The following is a 15,077-nucleotide window of genomic DNA, read 5'->3' as shown; positions in this document are numbered from 1 at the left end:
CGCCATTCGAGCGTTATGGCCAGCATTGAATCAACAACGATGGACCGGCAGCAGGGGAAGGGCTGGGAGTACGAAAACCGATCCACTGCAAGGTCGGCGTTCCACTCGAAGGATGTTATGTTTTACTCCCTACGATTCTTTACAAGTTTACATCGGACCGGAGAGAATTTTTAATAAATCAAACTAATAGAACAGAAAATCGGAAACAAAATCAATTACCAACAGCGAACGGCGTCCTTTCGAGTACCCGAAAGGGATTCCGGCGCGCAGTGCAAAGGATTAAGGTTAAGGTCGAGCACGAAGGAGGAAACATAACCTTACTTATTGCGTATTGGTATGGAATATCTTGGGAAGCTTGTTTCCGATTGTAATGGCTTTCCATTCGTTCGTTCCAATCTCAGTTATTGACCTTAATAACAGACTGCATCCAGACTGATAACGAAAATGCGGTCCCTCCATTACGGACCGGGTCCAAGACACCACCCGCAACGTCCACTTTCCGAGAGCGGGAAGTTTAACATAATGTGATGTAAATAAACATAACAATCACTTTGAGGCGAAAGGACGCCGCTTTGTCCGGGGCAGAAAATCAATTTTCACTCGATCAAAGCAAATCGCCGCCCATCGACGTTTTAGTGGAAATCCACTTACTCAGCGAACGCAAAAAGTGTCCACTCGGTGGACGAAGCTGCGAGTTTCTTGTACCACGTTGACCCTCACCCTGTCGGTGGGAGGGGGAAAACTTTCTTCCATTTGCTCAAGTTCCGTCATCTTTTCCACCCCGACTCCCCGACTCCCCGACCGCCTATGGTTTCTCCGTGTCAATTGATCGGTGGTATCAGTTCTTTCGCTAAAGTTTGCACATCTCTGCCCCTTGGATAGGACCAGCATCGGTTCCTCGGGTTTCGGAATGTGGCAAAACTTAACATGAGTGTGCCCACCCGCACACGCAGAAGTAACATATCTCCCGGAAACGGCTGGAAACAGCTCGGGCCATTCGCGAAGACCACCGGGCAGGACCGGTGGAAAGGAAACGTGCGGCAGAGTGGCCTGAAATGGCACCGAAATGGCCACAACGACCATTTACCAAAAACGACTTGCGCTTGTCTTTCCGTTTATCGGACACAATTTTATGGCCAAAGTTTGCACGGCGTGCGCGTTACCATCCCGGGGAAAATAAGGTTACAATTCGACAGAAAAAAAAGAAGAGAACTCAACCATCGTCGGAGAGACTGGGCATTTTTTGGGCCAACATCTGAAGAACCTTTCCCGGGGCGTAAATTCCAACTTTCGACCGAAAGCAATCCGCAATGGTTAGATTTCTAGGACGAGTTAGACAGCAGCCATGGTTCGTCGGAGCAAATGTGGTGTTCGCTTTTCGTGTATCCATTGGAGTAGCTGCATTCCGACACGATTGGTACGGCAGCTACGAGCCACAAGATGACGGCGGCCAGTCAAAGCAAGTTCTTCCGACAGCGATTGGAGTGCTGTTTGGTAAATTGCTAAAACCTTCGCTCAATCGCAGCATGAAAGTTTCCCCGTTTGGGTTAGCCCGTAGCAAGGGCGCCACGATGAACGTCCGTCCGGTGTTTGCTGACGAAATGTAACTGACCGATTTGCGGCAAGAGTTAATTTTCGGGCTTTCTACTTTTTGGCAGCTGGCTGAAGTTGCTCGCAGTGCGCCGCATCGAACATCAAACAGATTTCGTCAATAAAGCGCTCGTATAAACAGTTGCTTTCTTGCTGCTGGGAAAGATGAAACCATTCAATTTCAATCCGGATACATGGCTGCTGATGACCTACATATGATGAGGAAAACTACGGCTTGATTAAAACGAACGGATGGTTAAGTGATTTCAAGGAAAGAAGCTTCTTTCATTACATAATACCCTCCAGCGAAAGGGGTCAATAAAAAGAAGGCAACATGAATTAGAGATGTTTTATAAAATTCTAAAAGTACAGGCTTATCAATGGTTAGATGAAATACATTTACACGGAATGGCATTTAGCTCTTTTTCGGTCTGGCCTCCTGTTCGCTCACGAAGCGCACGTAGAGTGTCGGATCCGGGTACGGTTCTGGCGGTTGTTCCGCCTCGTCCATGTACGAGCAGGCGATCGCCAGCGCACTTCCATCGTCGCTGAAGCAAAGACTCGAAATCGAACTGTCATAGAGGTGGAACTGGCACAGGCGTTTCTTCTCGAATCCGTCCCAAATGTTCACGTACCCGTCGGAGCCACCGGTCGCGAAGGTGTTGTAGCCGTTGTGGAAGCTGATCGCATTCACCGGGTAGACTAGCTCGACGTTGTTCTCCTTCGAGCGGTGGCACTTGAAGGCGAACTTTTTCTTCTGCACCTCCGGATCCGGGTCGAAGTATTCCAGCGCGACACGACCCTCGATCGAACTCATCACATATCCTACCTTGTTCGGGAAGCAGCGAACCGTGCGCGTTTGGTACTTGAGCGATGATTCGCGTCGCTCCACGTAGTTGCCCATATGGCGGAGGTCCCAGATCAACACCTTCCGATCGGAGGTTGCCACAACGAGCCGCTCTTCGACGCAGCTCATGCCGTAAACCTTGCCCGCGCTCTGATCGTACGTCCCGATGCATTCTTTTCCACGCGCATCCCAAAACTTCACCGTACGGTCCCAACTTCCCGTCAGCACACCGTTGACCATCGACGCGTACTCCACGCACCGCACCGCCGCATTATGCGTCCCGAGGTCTTGCTCGATGTGCGTGTTCCAATCGTACAACTTGACCGTGTTGTCCAATCCACCGCTAACCGTTTTCACCGAGTCCTGAAAGCCCAAAACAAACGTTCAATTTCCTTCCGGCCAACGGAAGCGTACACCACCGAAACCTACCAGAAACGCGCAGTCCAGCACCGGCGAGGTGTGGAAAAACTTGTGTCGCAGCGTATTGTTGACCACATCGTACAAACGGACGCTGGTGTCCCAGGAGGACACGAGAATGAACTGGTTTGTTTTCGGTGCAAACTTGACCGCAGAGATCACGTCGGCGGGAGGGCTTTGAATTTGTATTTCCGCTTTTCGGGCCATGTTTGCTGGTGTTTACTTTTGCACAGAATAAAGCGTCTTTGGCACAAACAATGTCAAATTCAAATCTGTCAACGTTCGCTTTAGTGCCATTTTTACGGCATAGATGGCGCCCGTGTTGCATGACATGCGTGCTGTCAGCTGCTATAAATGCGCTAACGACTTACAGCATATTTTGAAAAGACAGTTAAATAATTAAAATTACCCTCAGAATATATAACGTGTGTAAGAACAGTTGATAGGATTATTTCTGTTAATCATTTTCAACTAAATGAAGATTGACATAGTAAACAAAGTTGGTTTATGGAACTTTTATGCAAATAAATTTACATTTAGCTTCGTAGCATTCTGGAAATTTGCAAAGTTGTTATCTAGTGCTCCACACATGGAGTTATTGAAACCACATACTACAGCTATAATTGCCATCCAAACTCATAACACAGGATAGAGAAAAAACGTCGCTTCATCCACTTATGTCAGTCCTCGAGAAATTCTCGAAGGATTAAAAATATTTCCTCAAGAGTTTTTTTTGTTTAAAGAGCTCATGATAAAAAATAAGATCTCCAATCCGGAAGATCACGTGCCAGTGTCGGCAAAGTTTTACCGGCAGCTTACGAGGCCACGAAACCAACATATCTGGCTTTCCGCAACATTGCTACACACAAGATATAACATTTTCCCTCCTCCCCGGTGGAATGTTGAAAGCATTTTTCTCCGGAAACATTCGTTCGGTGAACTCTCGCCAACGGCGGACGGGATGGGACGACTTTGTCGGTCGCGTCAGCAGTATTCTAATCTTTTAATTCATTCATTTGCACACTCTGGCACGGAACATGTACGCAAGTTTAATCAGAGCCACCGGCAGATTTTCTCTGATTTCAACAGCAAAGGGGCAACTCGTGAAAGAATGTTGCCTCGTGAGGCTGTGCGGTTCTTAGGAAAGAAACCAAAGTTGAGCCGTGTTCCAGCCGAGGGCTCCGGTATTGCGTTTCTTGCCGGTTATCATGTTGTGTACGGTGGATAAATTTTCTCCGTTTGGTTTTTCGTTGGTTTTTTCTTTGTCCCTATCATCTACTAATTTCTCGCGCAAGCCAAACCAGCCAAATTCCAACGACAATTATGCACGTGTGGAGATTCCGAAAAGGCCACGAAATGTGGGATCCTCGCTATTCGCCTACTCCAAAATCTCGCTCGACGCCGTACGCGTGAGCTTGCGTTACGGTTGGTTTGGTAAATATTTTAGGCTTGATGCTTTGCTCTAATGATTTTAATAAGCTCAGTACAATATCCACTGGTGATGTTCCGGAGCGAACGGTGGGCCTATAAGCGCTGGCTGAACGTACTCCATGTGTGGAGCGGAGCAGACACGCCGACATGGATACAAATTAATTAGCCCGGGCAACAGTATTGGCACAAACTTAGGCCTCATACACTCACCGTGCTGTCCGGGATCGGTGAACGAGTGGCACTAGCTTTATTAAATAATGAACGATAACGCCTTCATTAGCAAGCTAAGTGTGGAGGGGTTTGCAGCTAATAGTAACAGTTGATACTAGTTTGCCCGCCGTCCCGATAATGGACGCGATTGAATTTAATTATCTGTGCAACGTCCGCTTTGGAGAGAAGGCGACACCCAAAAGCACATTGCCAAACGGAAGAAGGTAATTAAATCATCGCGGGTGACATTTAACTGAAAATGATTTGATTTCAAGAGGGACTCGTTTCGCAAAATCCTACAACTAGCGTCGCCTGCTATGGCCATAATAAAATGGATTGAAAAATTGTGCAGCAAAAGAATGAAATCCTTCCCCAGAATCACCCGAAATGATGACAGTGTATACATTTGCCGTGTGACGTACGACGCAGGACCGGATAAATAAAGTTATTATTCCGGCTTCAGGGCGGATGTGCGCACTAAAATCGGGGTTATGCATAAAAAGCGACGCACAGTTTGCTTTTTTAATAAACGATATAAAAATGGTTTATTGACCCAATCGGGCGCCAATGCACGGCACACGACGAGAGCGAGAAGACGAACTTCCTGCCGCAGCTCCCGGGTGACAGCGCTTCTTCACGTGCGCACTTCATAAACCGTCGAATTCCAGCACTCGGCTTCCATAAACCTGCTTGATGGCTGACCAGCGCCAGCATAGTGTACTTGCGGATACTAAATAAAATTGCTCCCTCGTCCCCCGGCTGCCAACGCACCCCTTTTTCCCTGTGTCGCAGCAATGTCTCCCATTGCGAGCACTCCGAAACCCCGACTGGGACTGAGGACTGCGCCTGGTGGGACGCCTTGGTTGGAGCCACCGCAGAACTGGTGGCTGCCTGGTTGTCCGCCCGTTGGTCGTTTTATAGTTAATTACTTTTTTTATGGACATCAGCGGGAGATGCGTTTTCCCGGGGAACGCAAACATTGCCGGTCACGTGCGTACGCACAGCATGGCGCAGGAGGGAGCTTTGGGCAAGCAGAACTATGGATAACCCCCGGGGTAATGGCGTCCGTCCGTGTGCTCCCTTCGGCGTCTCCTGTTTTTCAATCACCCTATCACGTTCTCATATGCGTTTTACTCATTCGGTAAGGGGGTTTGGGAACCCCGATGGCCGATGCCATCGTGCTGTCATTAGCTGCGCTTGTGTGGAATTTATAATCTGCGAAATTTACGACCCTCGCCAAAGCCCGGACGCAAAGCTTCGCTGACCGATGTTCCAGGCGGGTGCTGCTGCTGCTACTTCCACCGCTACAATCTATCCCCTGTTTGGACAAACAAAAATTCTGCACAATGATCCATTAAAATGTCTCCAAAGCTGTCGACCCGGTCCACCAAACCCTTGTAGCGCTTGTTTCCTCGTGTGCTATGTACACGCCACTGTGTTTCGTACCACATGGGGAGCAACGGTGTGTACTGTCACCGACGCTCCATCCCAGGGCTCGGCAAAGTACGGCTCGCCAAGTAGATTTTATCCGGCTTGTAAGAAAATTTTAGACATAGCATATAAACAAAAACGATCCTAATTCATGTCTTCCTAAAAATGTCTCTTGAAACTGTTGAACGTGAAATTCAATACCAGGCGACTAAAACGTATACTTCTAGTAGATTTTTCGAGAACATTTTACAATAAATCTTTTTAAAATTATTCAGTCTCACGTATCTCATCAAGAATCCAGCGGTAACATAACACATTACCTTTGCATCCACAAAAACCACTTCAAGAAAAGACATTTTTAGCATCATTTGGAAATTTACACCCGTTTCCACTTAGGGTGGAAGCGCGCCCGCCTTCTGTGCAATGGCGCGCTATAACGGTGGAAACGCGAGTATCATCGGTCGCACACCGCGCCATATGACTGAATCTCGTTTGCCTACTGTTGAAATGCGGACGCGGTCTTTCGGAGGGACGCAAATTTTGACGGCCGCACAAGATCTGTGAAGTGAGAGGTCTGCTCATACCATGGTATAGCAAAACCTGTCAAACTACCGCATAATCAACAAACTGACCTTCTTTAAATGATGATACTGTACGGATGCAAAGCAGTATTTGTTACACTATTCACCCAATGACACCAATTTGTTACACTATTCACCCAAAAACACCCAATTTTCCACCCGCTAGCTTTATTGAGAGCAATTCCTGACGCAATATTCAAAATATAGGCGGTGCAGCAAAAATCTCTTGACCTCTCACTTCTACAGATCTTGGGCCCATTACTTCTGCTGACAAGTGGTTTGTTGACAGTTCTGAGGTTGCGGATTGAACAAATACGATCTGTATTTACAAAAGTAATCATACATGTAATATAGTACTTCGGTTCTAGTTCCATTTATTCCATTTTATTTACAGTTCTTTTCATATTCTACTCCATATTTCATATTCTACTTACACTATTCTATTTACATAGTTCTATTTCCTATAATTCATTCTATTCTATTCTATTTACTATTTACATTCTAATTCTATTTACTATGTACATATTCTATTTACACAATTTTACTCAAAAATTTCTTCGCCGTTCGCACAACGACGTAAATTTGTCCACATGTGGCGAACGAATTCTTCGCAGTCTTGCCTGGTAACTAAGGTTGATGCTTCAGCAATTGCATGCATTAACTGCTCCTCGTTATTTGGCTCTGCCCTCTTTACGATAGACTTCCACTTGCTAAACATGTTTTCAATTGGGTTGAAATATGGGCTGTAAGGTGGAAGTAGCATCAGTGTGTGGCCTTCGTTTTCTATCACTGCGTGAACTTCGCTGCTCCGATGAAACGGTACATTATCCATTACAAGGATACATGCTCCTATGCCTCTAGTTTTGACAAACATTTCCCGCAGGAATTCTACAAAACTGTGTTTGTTTATTGCTGTGGGTCGATGTTCGTAGTGGATAATTCCTTTTCTAGTCATTGCGCAAGCAATAGATATGTTGCGCGACCGCAACGCAGGAACCACTTTAATTGCGCGATTCCCAGCAGGTGAGCGGCCATAAGAAGTTCTCATGTTGGCTTGAAAACCCACTTCGTCTATGAATATAATCGCATCATCAGCGTACAAATTTGGTAGTTGCAAAAATCTTTCTGCGTATTCTTTCCTATCACCTATCAACTCAGGACGAACAGCACGCAGGGCAACCTTATGTACCTTCTTAAATGAATACTGAAACCCTTTAATAACTCGAGCAACTGTCGTAGTAGATACTACGATGTTATACTGTTCGCGAATCTTTGTTGCCAGTTGCTTGAGTGTTTGGGAGCAGTCCTGATCAATCCACTCTCTAATACATGCAATCTGTTGCTCATCTAATTTCTTAGTGTTTGGTGGAGTACGTACGGTAGCTGCAACAACTCCCGTTTCCCTGTACTTCTTAATTATACCATGCACTGTAGAATGCTTCACCTGCAGCAGTTCTGAAATCTCCTTCATATTCTTTCCTTGTTCGTATGCACGAACGACCCGCAGTCTATCTTCATTGCTAGTTATTTTTTTGGTCACTCTTTCCATTTTCGTACTTGCTAAAATAAATGTTCAGTTTGTTATTTATGATATATGCATGCTGCTATTAATAAAAAATGAATTACATACCTTACAATTGAGACTAAGTTGTTTCACCGTACCGGATAAAAAACCACAACCTCAGAACTGTCAACAAACCACTTGTCAGCAGAAGTAAAGGGCCCAAGATCTGTAGAAGTGAGAGGTCAAGAGATTTTTGCTGCACCGCCTATGTTTTGAATATTGCGTCAGGAATTGCTCTCAATAAAGCTAGTGGGTGGAAAATTGGATGTTTTTGAATAGTGTAACAAATACTGCTTTGCATCCGTGCAGTAACATCTTTTAAAGCAGGTCAGTTTATTGATTATGCGGAAGTTTGACAGGTTTTGCTAAACCATGGTATGAGCAGACCTCTCACTTCACAGATCTTGTGCGGCCGTCAAAATTTGCGTCCCTCCGAAAGACCGCGTCCGCATTTCAACAGTAGGCAAACGAGATTCAGTCATATGGCGCGGTGTGCGACCGATGATACTCGCGTTTCCACCGTTATAGCGCGCCATTGCACAGAAGGCGGGCGCGCTTCCACCCTAAGTGGAAACGGGTGTATTATAGTTTACAGTTGAATACTGAATTATAGCTTCTGGAAGATGAGTTTTTACTATAGATAACAGTAATCCAGAAAAACATTGATTTGGTAACAAGTTTTAAGTCAATGATTGATTTGAAATATAACAAAAGAAATTTATTTAAATTAGAACAAATAAAATAAATATAAAAAATATAATGGGAAATAAAACGTTGAAATACTTTATGTAATGTTTATGTTACTTTCTAGAGAAGAAAATTGATGCTCATATTAAAACATCGTTTAAGGAAGTTGGGCCGCCGTTTTAGGTTCTTTTTATATCATCTGGCCTCTTTCTGGAAACGAGTGCCGACCCCTGCTCCAAACCGACCAATCCGGTGCACCGCAAAAGCACGCGTCCCTGTTCATACCTACAATTCTGTGTCATTATTGAACATTTGTTTGCGATGGACCAGGGTCCTGGGGAAGCTTCTAAAGCGGACGATACCGAACCAACCCACACACACACAAGTGTCCATTCAGCCCGTCGTGTTTCCGCCATTTCGTACCGGCTGTGTTACCGGCTCCATTGCAACTCCAGGCGTCCGAGCCTTTGGAGTACTCGTCCATGCAGATGGCGGCAACATTCTAAACCACATTCCACTTTCTTTCTGTCACTCGAAGCAGATAAAGGGGTTTAGTAGTGGAAAGAGATTTATTTCATTCTTAGCCAGCGCCACCGTTGGCTCCTTTCCTTTCCCAAAGCCTCAGCCCTCCAGTTGGTAGGACGTGCGATTTACGGAACAGACGTGTAGTGCAATGATGGCCTATCAGAAACAGAGCGGTGGAGAACACTCTCGGCCTTACAAGATGCTGAATACCTAACCTTGAGCCTAAGCTTCTACCGATATTGTGGGGGAGCTTTCCTTTTGATAATTTATGGATCCTCCACCTCCCAAACCCTCCCAGTCGGCGGGGAGGGGGTACATGGAACCCGGGGAACCGGATTTCGGACGGCACTTTCTTGCCGAGTGCCGATTTAGTCGGACAAATTCCACCCAGCGTGAGGTCGGTACGGTCCGTTTGCTGCCGTTTTTCTTTTCAATTTATGGTCATCCAGTAAGCCCGAGCTTGGGGGTTGGTAGGCGGGAAAATTCCCCGGGAAGCAGTGAAGCTGGCCGATTACGAAAATGTGCAAGCGCAGCAATTGCACGACACAAAGGTAAACGGCGTGTTTCGGGCCGGTTTGTGCCTAGCAAATCTTTTACAAAATGAATGTTGATTCAGTGATTTTCAAGTCCCGTTTGGAAGAGGGGAGGAAGGATCGGTGGCGCAGGGAGTTATACGGAAGCCATTTTCATTTCAATTTTATCAATTCAGTTTCCCATTGTAGAAGAATTCGAGTGGAAATTTAAATAAATTTCTTGGTAACATTTATCAGAAGTATCAAATTGTTTGAACGATTTAGAACGTTTGAAGTTTGAATAATGTTCGGTAGAAATATTCAAATATTCATTATTTTAGAGCAATCGGAATTGATTTTTAAATTTCATTTGTTAGTAAAAACGTCTGCATATATGTCCATTGAATTAAAATTAAAACATTGAAGAAATAACCTCAAATTAGATTAAAAAAATGTTTAGCAAAGAACAAACAATAACAAAAATGTTCTTCTAAATTAACAAATAGGAAAGTTTAAATCCAGTACATAAAATATAAAATATATAAGAAAAAGTGCAAAAATGCTCCAACACAAGTCTCTCAATTAACGTATAATTTATTTGATTTGACTAAAAACCTCCACCAGGACGAGCATAAATCTTCCCGCCGTATGCAATTTGATATACCCACAGAGCATACGCATAAACGCGATGCTCCGGGCAAATAAAACAATACCCGGAAAACCCCCCATTTGCGTACCACGCTACCACGTCAAACCGGTAAAAATAATAAATCGAGCAAAGGGCAAACCCATAATCGCCCGGGGCTCATTACGGGCCACGAATGGCACCTAAATGGCATCGATTAATTTCCTCTCCGCGCACAAATCATTCGCATTCGGACGGTCGGTTGGCGGGCGGTTGCATCGAAAGGATCATAAATCGTGCCGGAATCGAACCGCGCGCCAATACGAATATAAATTCCATTCCATTGCAACCGCAAGTCGAGTGTCGAGTTGGGATTTTTTCGATTTTTCCAGCTCAACCCACGCTTTTGGTTTATAGGAATGCCGCCATCAGGCATTAACGCACGCAACTGTGGGCTTTCTATACTTATTTAATCGCTGCATTAAAACCTCGACCGCCCGCCCGCTGTTTCGATTTGTTGGCGTTTGTTTTTCCGCATCACAAAAGTAAAAGCGCCTCGGCGAACAGGCTCGGGCGGGGTGCGAGAAAATCATTTCCGGAATGGCCCTTTCGAGGGCGAAAGAAAGAGCGGAAGAGAAAGTGGGCAAAAGCGGAATAAATAAACGAATGACAATCGCGCCATAAAGCGCAGCGTTCGGATAAATATGATGAGGTGCCTTTTAGCGTTTCGGTTTTACTATCGATCGTTTTGGCCGGTTCGCGCCGGCCTGATAGTGAACGTAAACGGTGTGTCTGATGCGATTGGGTTGGGTTTTCCCCCTTACAACAGCTGGGAAAGTGATCGACCGTTGGGGGGGGAGAGTTTTTGACGTTTGAGGCTACAGTTTTACACCCGACCCATCAATTGGCCTCATCGAACGAGGGTGAGTTTAATCGAGTGCGATCATCCTATTTGTGCGGTAATTCGAGGGTCCTTTTATAGCGACCCTATAAAGAGGTTGCGAAAATTGAGTTCCGGGAAAAATGCTCCAGAATCGGATTTAAAAGTTAACAAATATCAGATACAATTTCATCCCGTTATAAAAAAAACTTTTTCTTCCCAATGCCAATCGTCATTGGTATTAGCATACAATCTGTGTAAAACTTCTCCCTCTAATGATGTACAAAGCACCACAAACGGGTTCGGTTGGTAAAGCAACGAAAACTCATTTGACTGGCTGCCAAAAGCCGAAGCCACCCTGCGGGGCAGATTTTCCGGCGCAATCATCTTTTCGCAATCAAGTTTCGCAGGCATGCAAAAAGCACCCTTACGATGGACACAGGATCTTCCTGTTGGCGTAGGGGAGGGAAAAAAAGAAACAAGAACTGTCTGAGATTCACGGAGATACTCGTCCGGTTCGCGTGTCGTAATGAGCCTTCCAGCTTCACGGAAAAGCCAAAAAGTGCTCAAGCTTATCGGTACCAACGGTGGGGGCGAGGCAGGAAATTACGATTCGAAGCCATAAAAATCTCTGCCAAAAGCACATCCTGTCTCTCTATGACTTGTGCCCGTTCGGTGGGAGGTCTGGTACTCGACCCAGCGCCTCCTGGTGCGCTGGCCGGAAGATGGCCGAAGTCTCATTACCGCGCTAGAGTACGCGCCAGAGATGACGATCGTTGCCCATCAAATGTAATCAATATATTTATGGTGCCCTTCTCGGAAGATGCCCTCGTGCCAAGGGGATCACCAGGATCGCCTCAACGACCGTGAGCGGGGGGCGCGAGGGATAGGAAAACGGCAACCGATAACTGTGAGCGAACTTTTCCGCCATAAATACGGTGTTTATGGCGATGGCAGTTTTATAACATCCGCGTAATGACCAATCCACTTGACCTCCCGGGCCGATAGGATAGCGCCCCGGGAGCGGAGATGATTGTCCACCGCTCCCGACGAGGAAGTGGCGTGCCGACAGGTTGGCGTCCGGTGGAAAAAGCCCCTCGTTACGCGAAAAATTGAAAATTCCACCGATGTTACGCTGAGACTGCAGGCTCCCATCGGTTTTGGTATCTATCTCACGTGTCGGCATAACAACGAGCTATAAAACAATGTTATATGAGGGTAAGGTGTAGGGCAGGAGGAGGAGGAGAGAGGAAAAAACTTCCTTCTGAACATTCGGACTACTTGACGTACGTGGAAAACGACGTACAACCGTCTCCATAAACACCAGTGATGTCAAACTCAGTTGACGTCGCTCGCCGCATTTCCTCCAAAAATAGGTTTGTGGGCGAAAACTTAATGGTGGTTGGTTTATGAAAATAGGTTTTTATCATTGTGCTTTTAACAAACAGATAATCATGATTAACACTCAATTATTAAAACATCTAATAATAATTTTTAGTATATTATATTACCTCTTCTACAAATTTTCTATGAATCGTATCCAACCATTCGGTAGCTATATGTTATTTTCTTGAGATAAGTACTATCATTATATGAGCAATATCCAGTAAAAAAAGGTATAATTTGATGATTCAGTATGCCTGATCGTATGCGAATACTTATTGTAGTGTACAATTTCTATAAGAAAGTCAAACACACCATTGATCCATATCAAGCCAGCAGTGTTCATGGAAAACAAAACTGGAGAACTATAAATGAATGAAATTGTAGATATTCAGCAATCAGTTGGCAGTAGTAATTATGCTGTTTTACTTATCTTAACCCTGTACCAAAAAGCACAATAGTGTTGACCTGCATAATTCATGTAAATAAACTTGATATGATTTCGTTAGAATTTGGAAAACGGCATTCAATGAGCTTACGAAGGAGTTCTTACTGCTCACCGGTTCCAATGAATGAAAATGTTTTCTAAAACAAATCTTAAGGAGAAGCTTAAATAAGTTGGTTGAAATGCATTCTACGAAAAAATCTTATTCCGAACTATTCAAAATAAATTAAACTATCCGCAACAATTTTATCGATTTTTGGGAAACAGTTTTTTATCCTGAACCACGGTTTTTACAAGCTAAGGATAACTAACGATCATATTTTTAGTATCGAACTTAGATCGAATGTTTAAAAAACGCAAACTTTGATTTCTAAACACTTGCACGTCACGTTTTTAAAAAAGTGGTCTTTATCGCATGTTTGACATCTCTGATATACGCGCAACTGAAGGTCACCGGGAAGGGAACATGTGTGCGGAATGTTGGGGAGAGGGAAGATGGCAACATTAGGAAAATCGTTATTTTGTTGTTACGATCCAAACTTTCCACTGGCCGGCGGTGCGAAACGGATTCACAGCTCGTGTGGCGTCGTAAAGGCTCATAAAACTTTGACCAATCAAAGTTAGCACACTTGCAAAAAAAAAAAAGGTCGCAGCTGGTGACCGGATCCCGACTGGATGGGCGGGAGGTGTGAGGGTCTAAAGGAGCATTTATGCCATTTTTCTTTCATTCAATGACTTACGAATAAAGCAAAAAGCTGCGTACTTTATCGTGCTCGTAATAGATTGCTTTCGGGAAGGGAAAATTTGGAAGACGAACTTTTATTAGGCACCATTTGGAAGATTATATTCGCACCTATTGCTTAGCCTTATGATGTCGAACATAATCGAGGTTATCGTTATCAATTGCTTGCCGATGGTCGTTGGTTTGCTCCGCTTTTCCACACACAAAAATGTGTCTCCGTTCGTCGTTGTCATTTGTTTATAAATTATCAACTTTCAGCACCGGATGCCAGGGCAAAGAAACTTGGAACTAAACTTAAGGGGTGTACCGCACAATGGGAACTAATGCGCCACACTTTCGAAGTAAATAAAATGAGTGTATGTGTGAGTGTCCTTGTCCTAGCGCACCATTTGAGCAATTCGGAAGTCACCAGCCATAGTATGCCTTAGCCAAAAACTTTACAATAAGAAGCCCATTAATTCTGCGAGTGCAATCGAACGTATCAATTCCGGCCTGGGGAAGGGGGGAAGTTATACAGTAGGTTCACTTGCGTTGGCAGTCACGAACCTTGGCTGCCCTCCGGGGGCTTCGACCAGTCGACCGGAACTCGGATGTGGACAGCGTTGCAAAGTTTTCCATTTTATACCCAGCACTCGGCCCACTAACTTGGGTGAAGGGTTTTCCACTGGGGGGACCGGCCGGAAGAACTGGCCGAAGCCAAATAACGGAGCGAAAGATCCCCGAGGAAGGGTTCGTCGTTTACCGCTCGCGTTCTTTTCCGCTCCCTTGGGGAAACGCGAGGGGAAAATAAAACGAATCAACGATAAAGTGCTTAAAAATACGCTAGTTTCCTGTCCTCGAGTGCCTATCGGACCACTCCGATGGCAAGTTTCGCCGACCAGGCAATCGCCTTACACTCTATTACCGGTGCGGGAGGGAACGGGGGAGTGGGGAGAGAGTGATGGAAAGAAAGTCCGCCATTGTGCCATTTTACTTTACGAAACACCGGCCCGCGGGGAGCGCTGGGCTGATATTGATTTCGCATTTTCCCGTTGTAAGCATTTTCCCAGCCCGATTAGCTTTCAACTGGGGTGGCTTTATTTTGTTTTGTCTTGCGCTATCTGCCAAGGCTAGGGCGCTGAAACACAACACTGAACTGAACATCATCCCTTTTTTTGTCGATGGCTTTCTTTTCCCTTTTCTCGCTTGTCTTAGTGTTTTCCCTCCC

The 15,077-nt window shown here is 45.2% G+C and overlaps 2 protein-coding genes across 2 annotated transcripts in view; both read right to left on the bottom strand.

Moving 5' to 3' along the window:
* The window catches only part of LOC131266568 (uncharacterized), a 127,894-nt gene that overhangs the window by 109,483 nt on the left and 3,334 nt on the right, over window positions 1-15,077 (bottom strand). The window lies entirely within an intron of this gene.
* Window positions 1,931-3,075, bottom strand: LOC131260663 (mitotic checkpoint protein BUB3-like). The gene is made up of 2 exons (XM_058262451.1): window positions 2,867-3,075; window positions 1,931-2,800 (listed from the first exon to the last, which is right to left on the bottom strand). Exons 1-2 carry the CDS (start codon window positions 3,059-3,061, stop codon window positions 2,006-2,008), a joined length of 990 nt encoding a protein of 329 aa, XP_058118434.1. The 5' UTR covers window positions 3,062-3,075; the 3' UTR covers window positions 1,931-2,005.

Source organism: Anopheles coustani, chromosome 3 (assembly GCF_943734705.1).
Source record: "Anopheles coustani chromosome 3, idAnoCousDA_361_x.2, whole genome shotgun sequence".
Classification (NCBI taxonomy): Eukaryota; Metazoa; Arthropoda; class Insecta; order Diptera; family Culicidae; genus Anopheles; species Anopheles coustani.
The sequence above is the reverse complement of the archived record's forward strand: the minus strand, read 5'-3'. Positions and strand labels throughout refer to the sequence as shown.

Bases quoted from the DNA above. Each gene is read 5' to 3' on its own strand.
- LOC131260663 (XM_058262451.1), bottom strand. From the start codon at position 3,061: ATGGCCCGAAAAGCGGAAATACAAATTCAAAGCCCTCCCGCCGACGTG. The intron at 2,801-2,866 runs GTAGGTTTCGGT...TTGGGCTTTCAG, and splicing joins TGCTGGACTGCGCGTTTCTG to GACTCGGTGAAAACGGTTAG.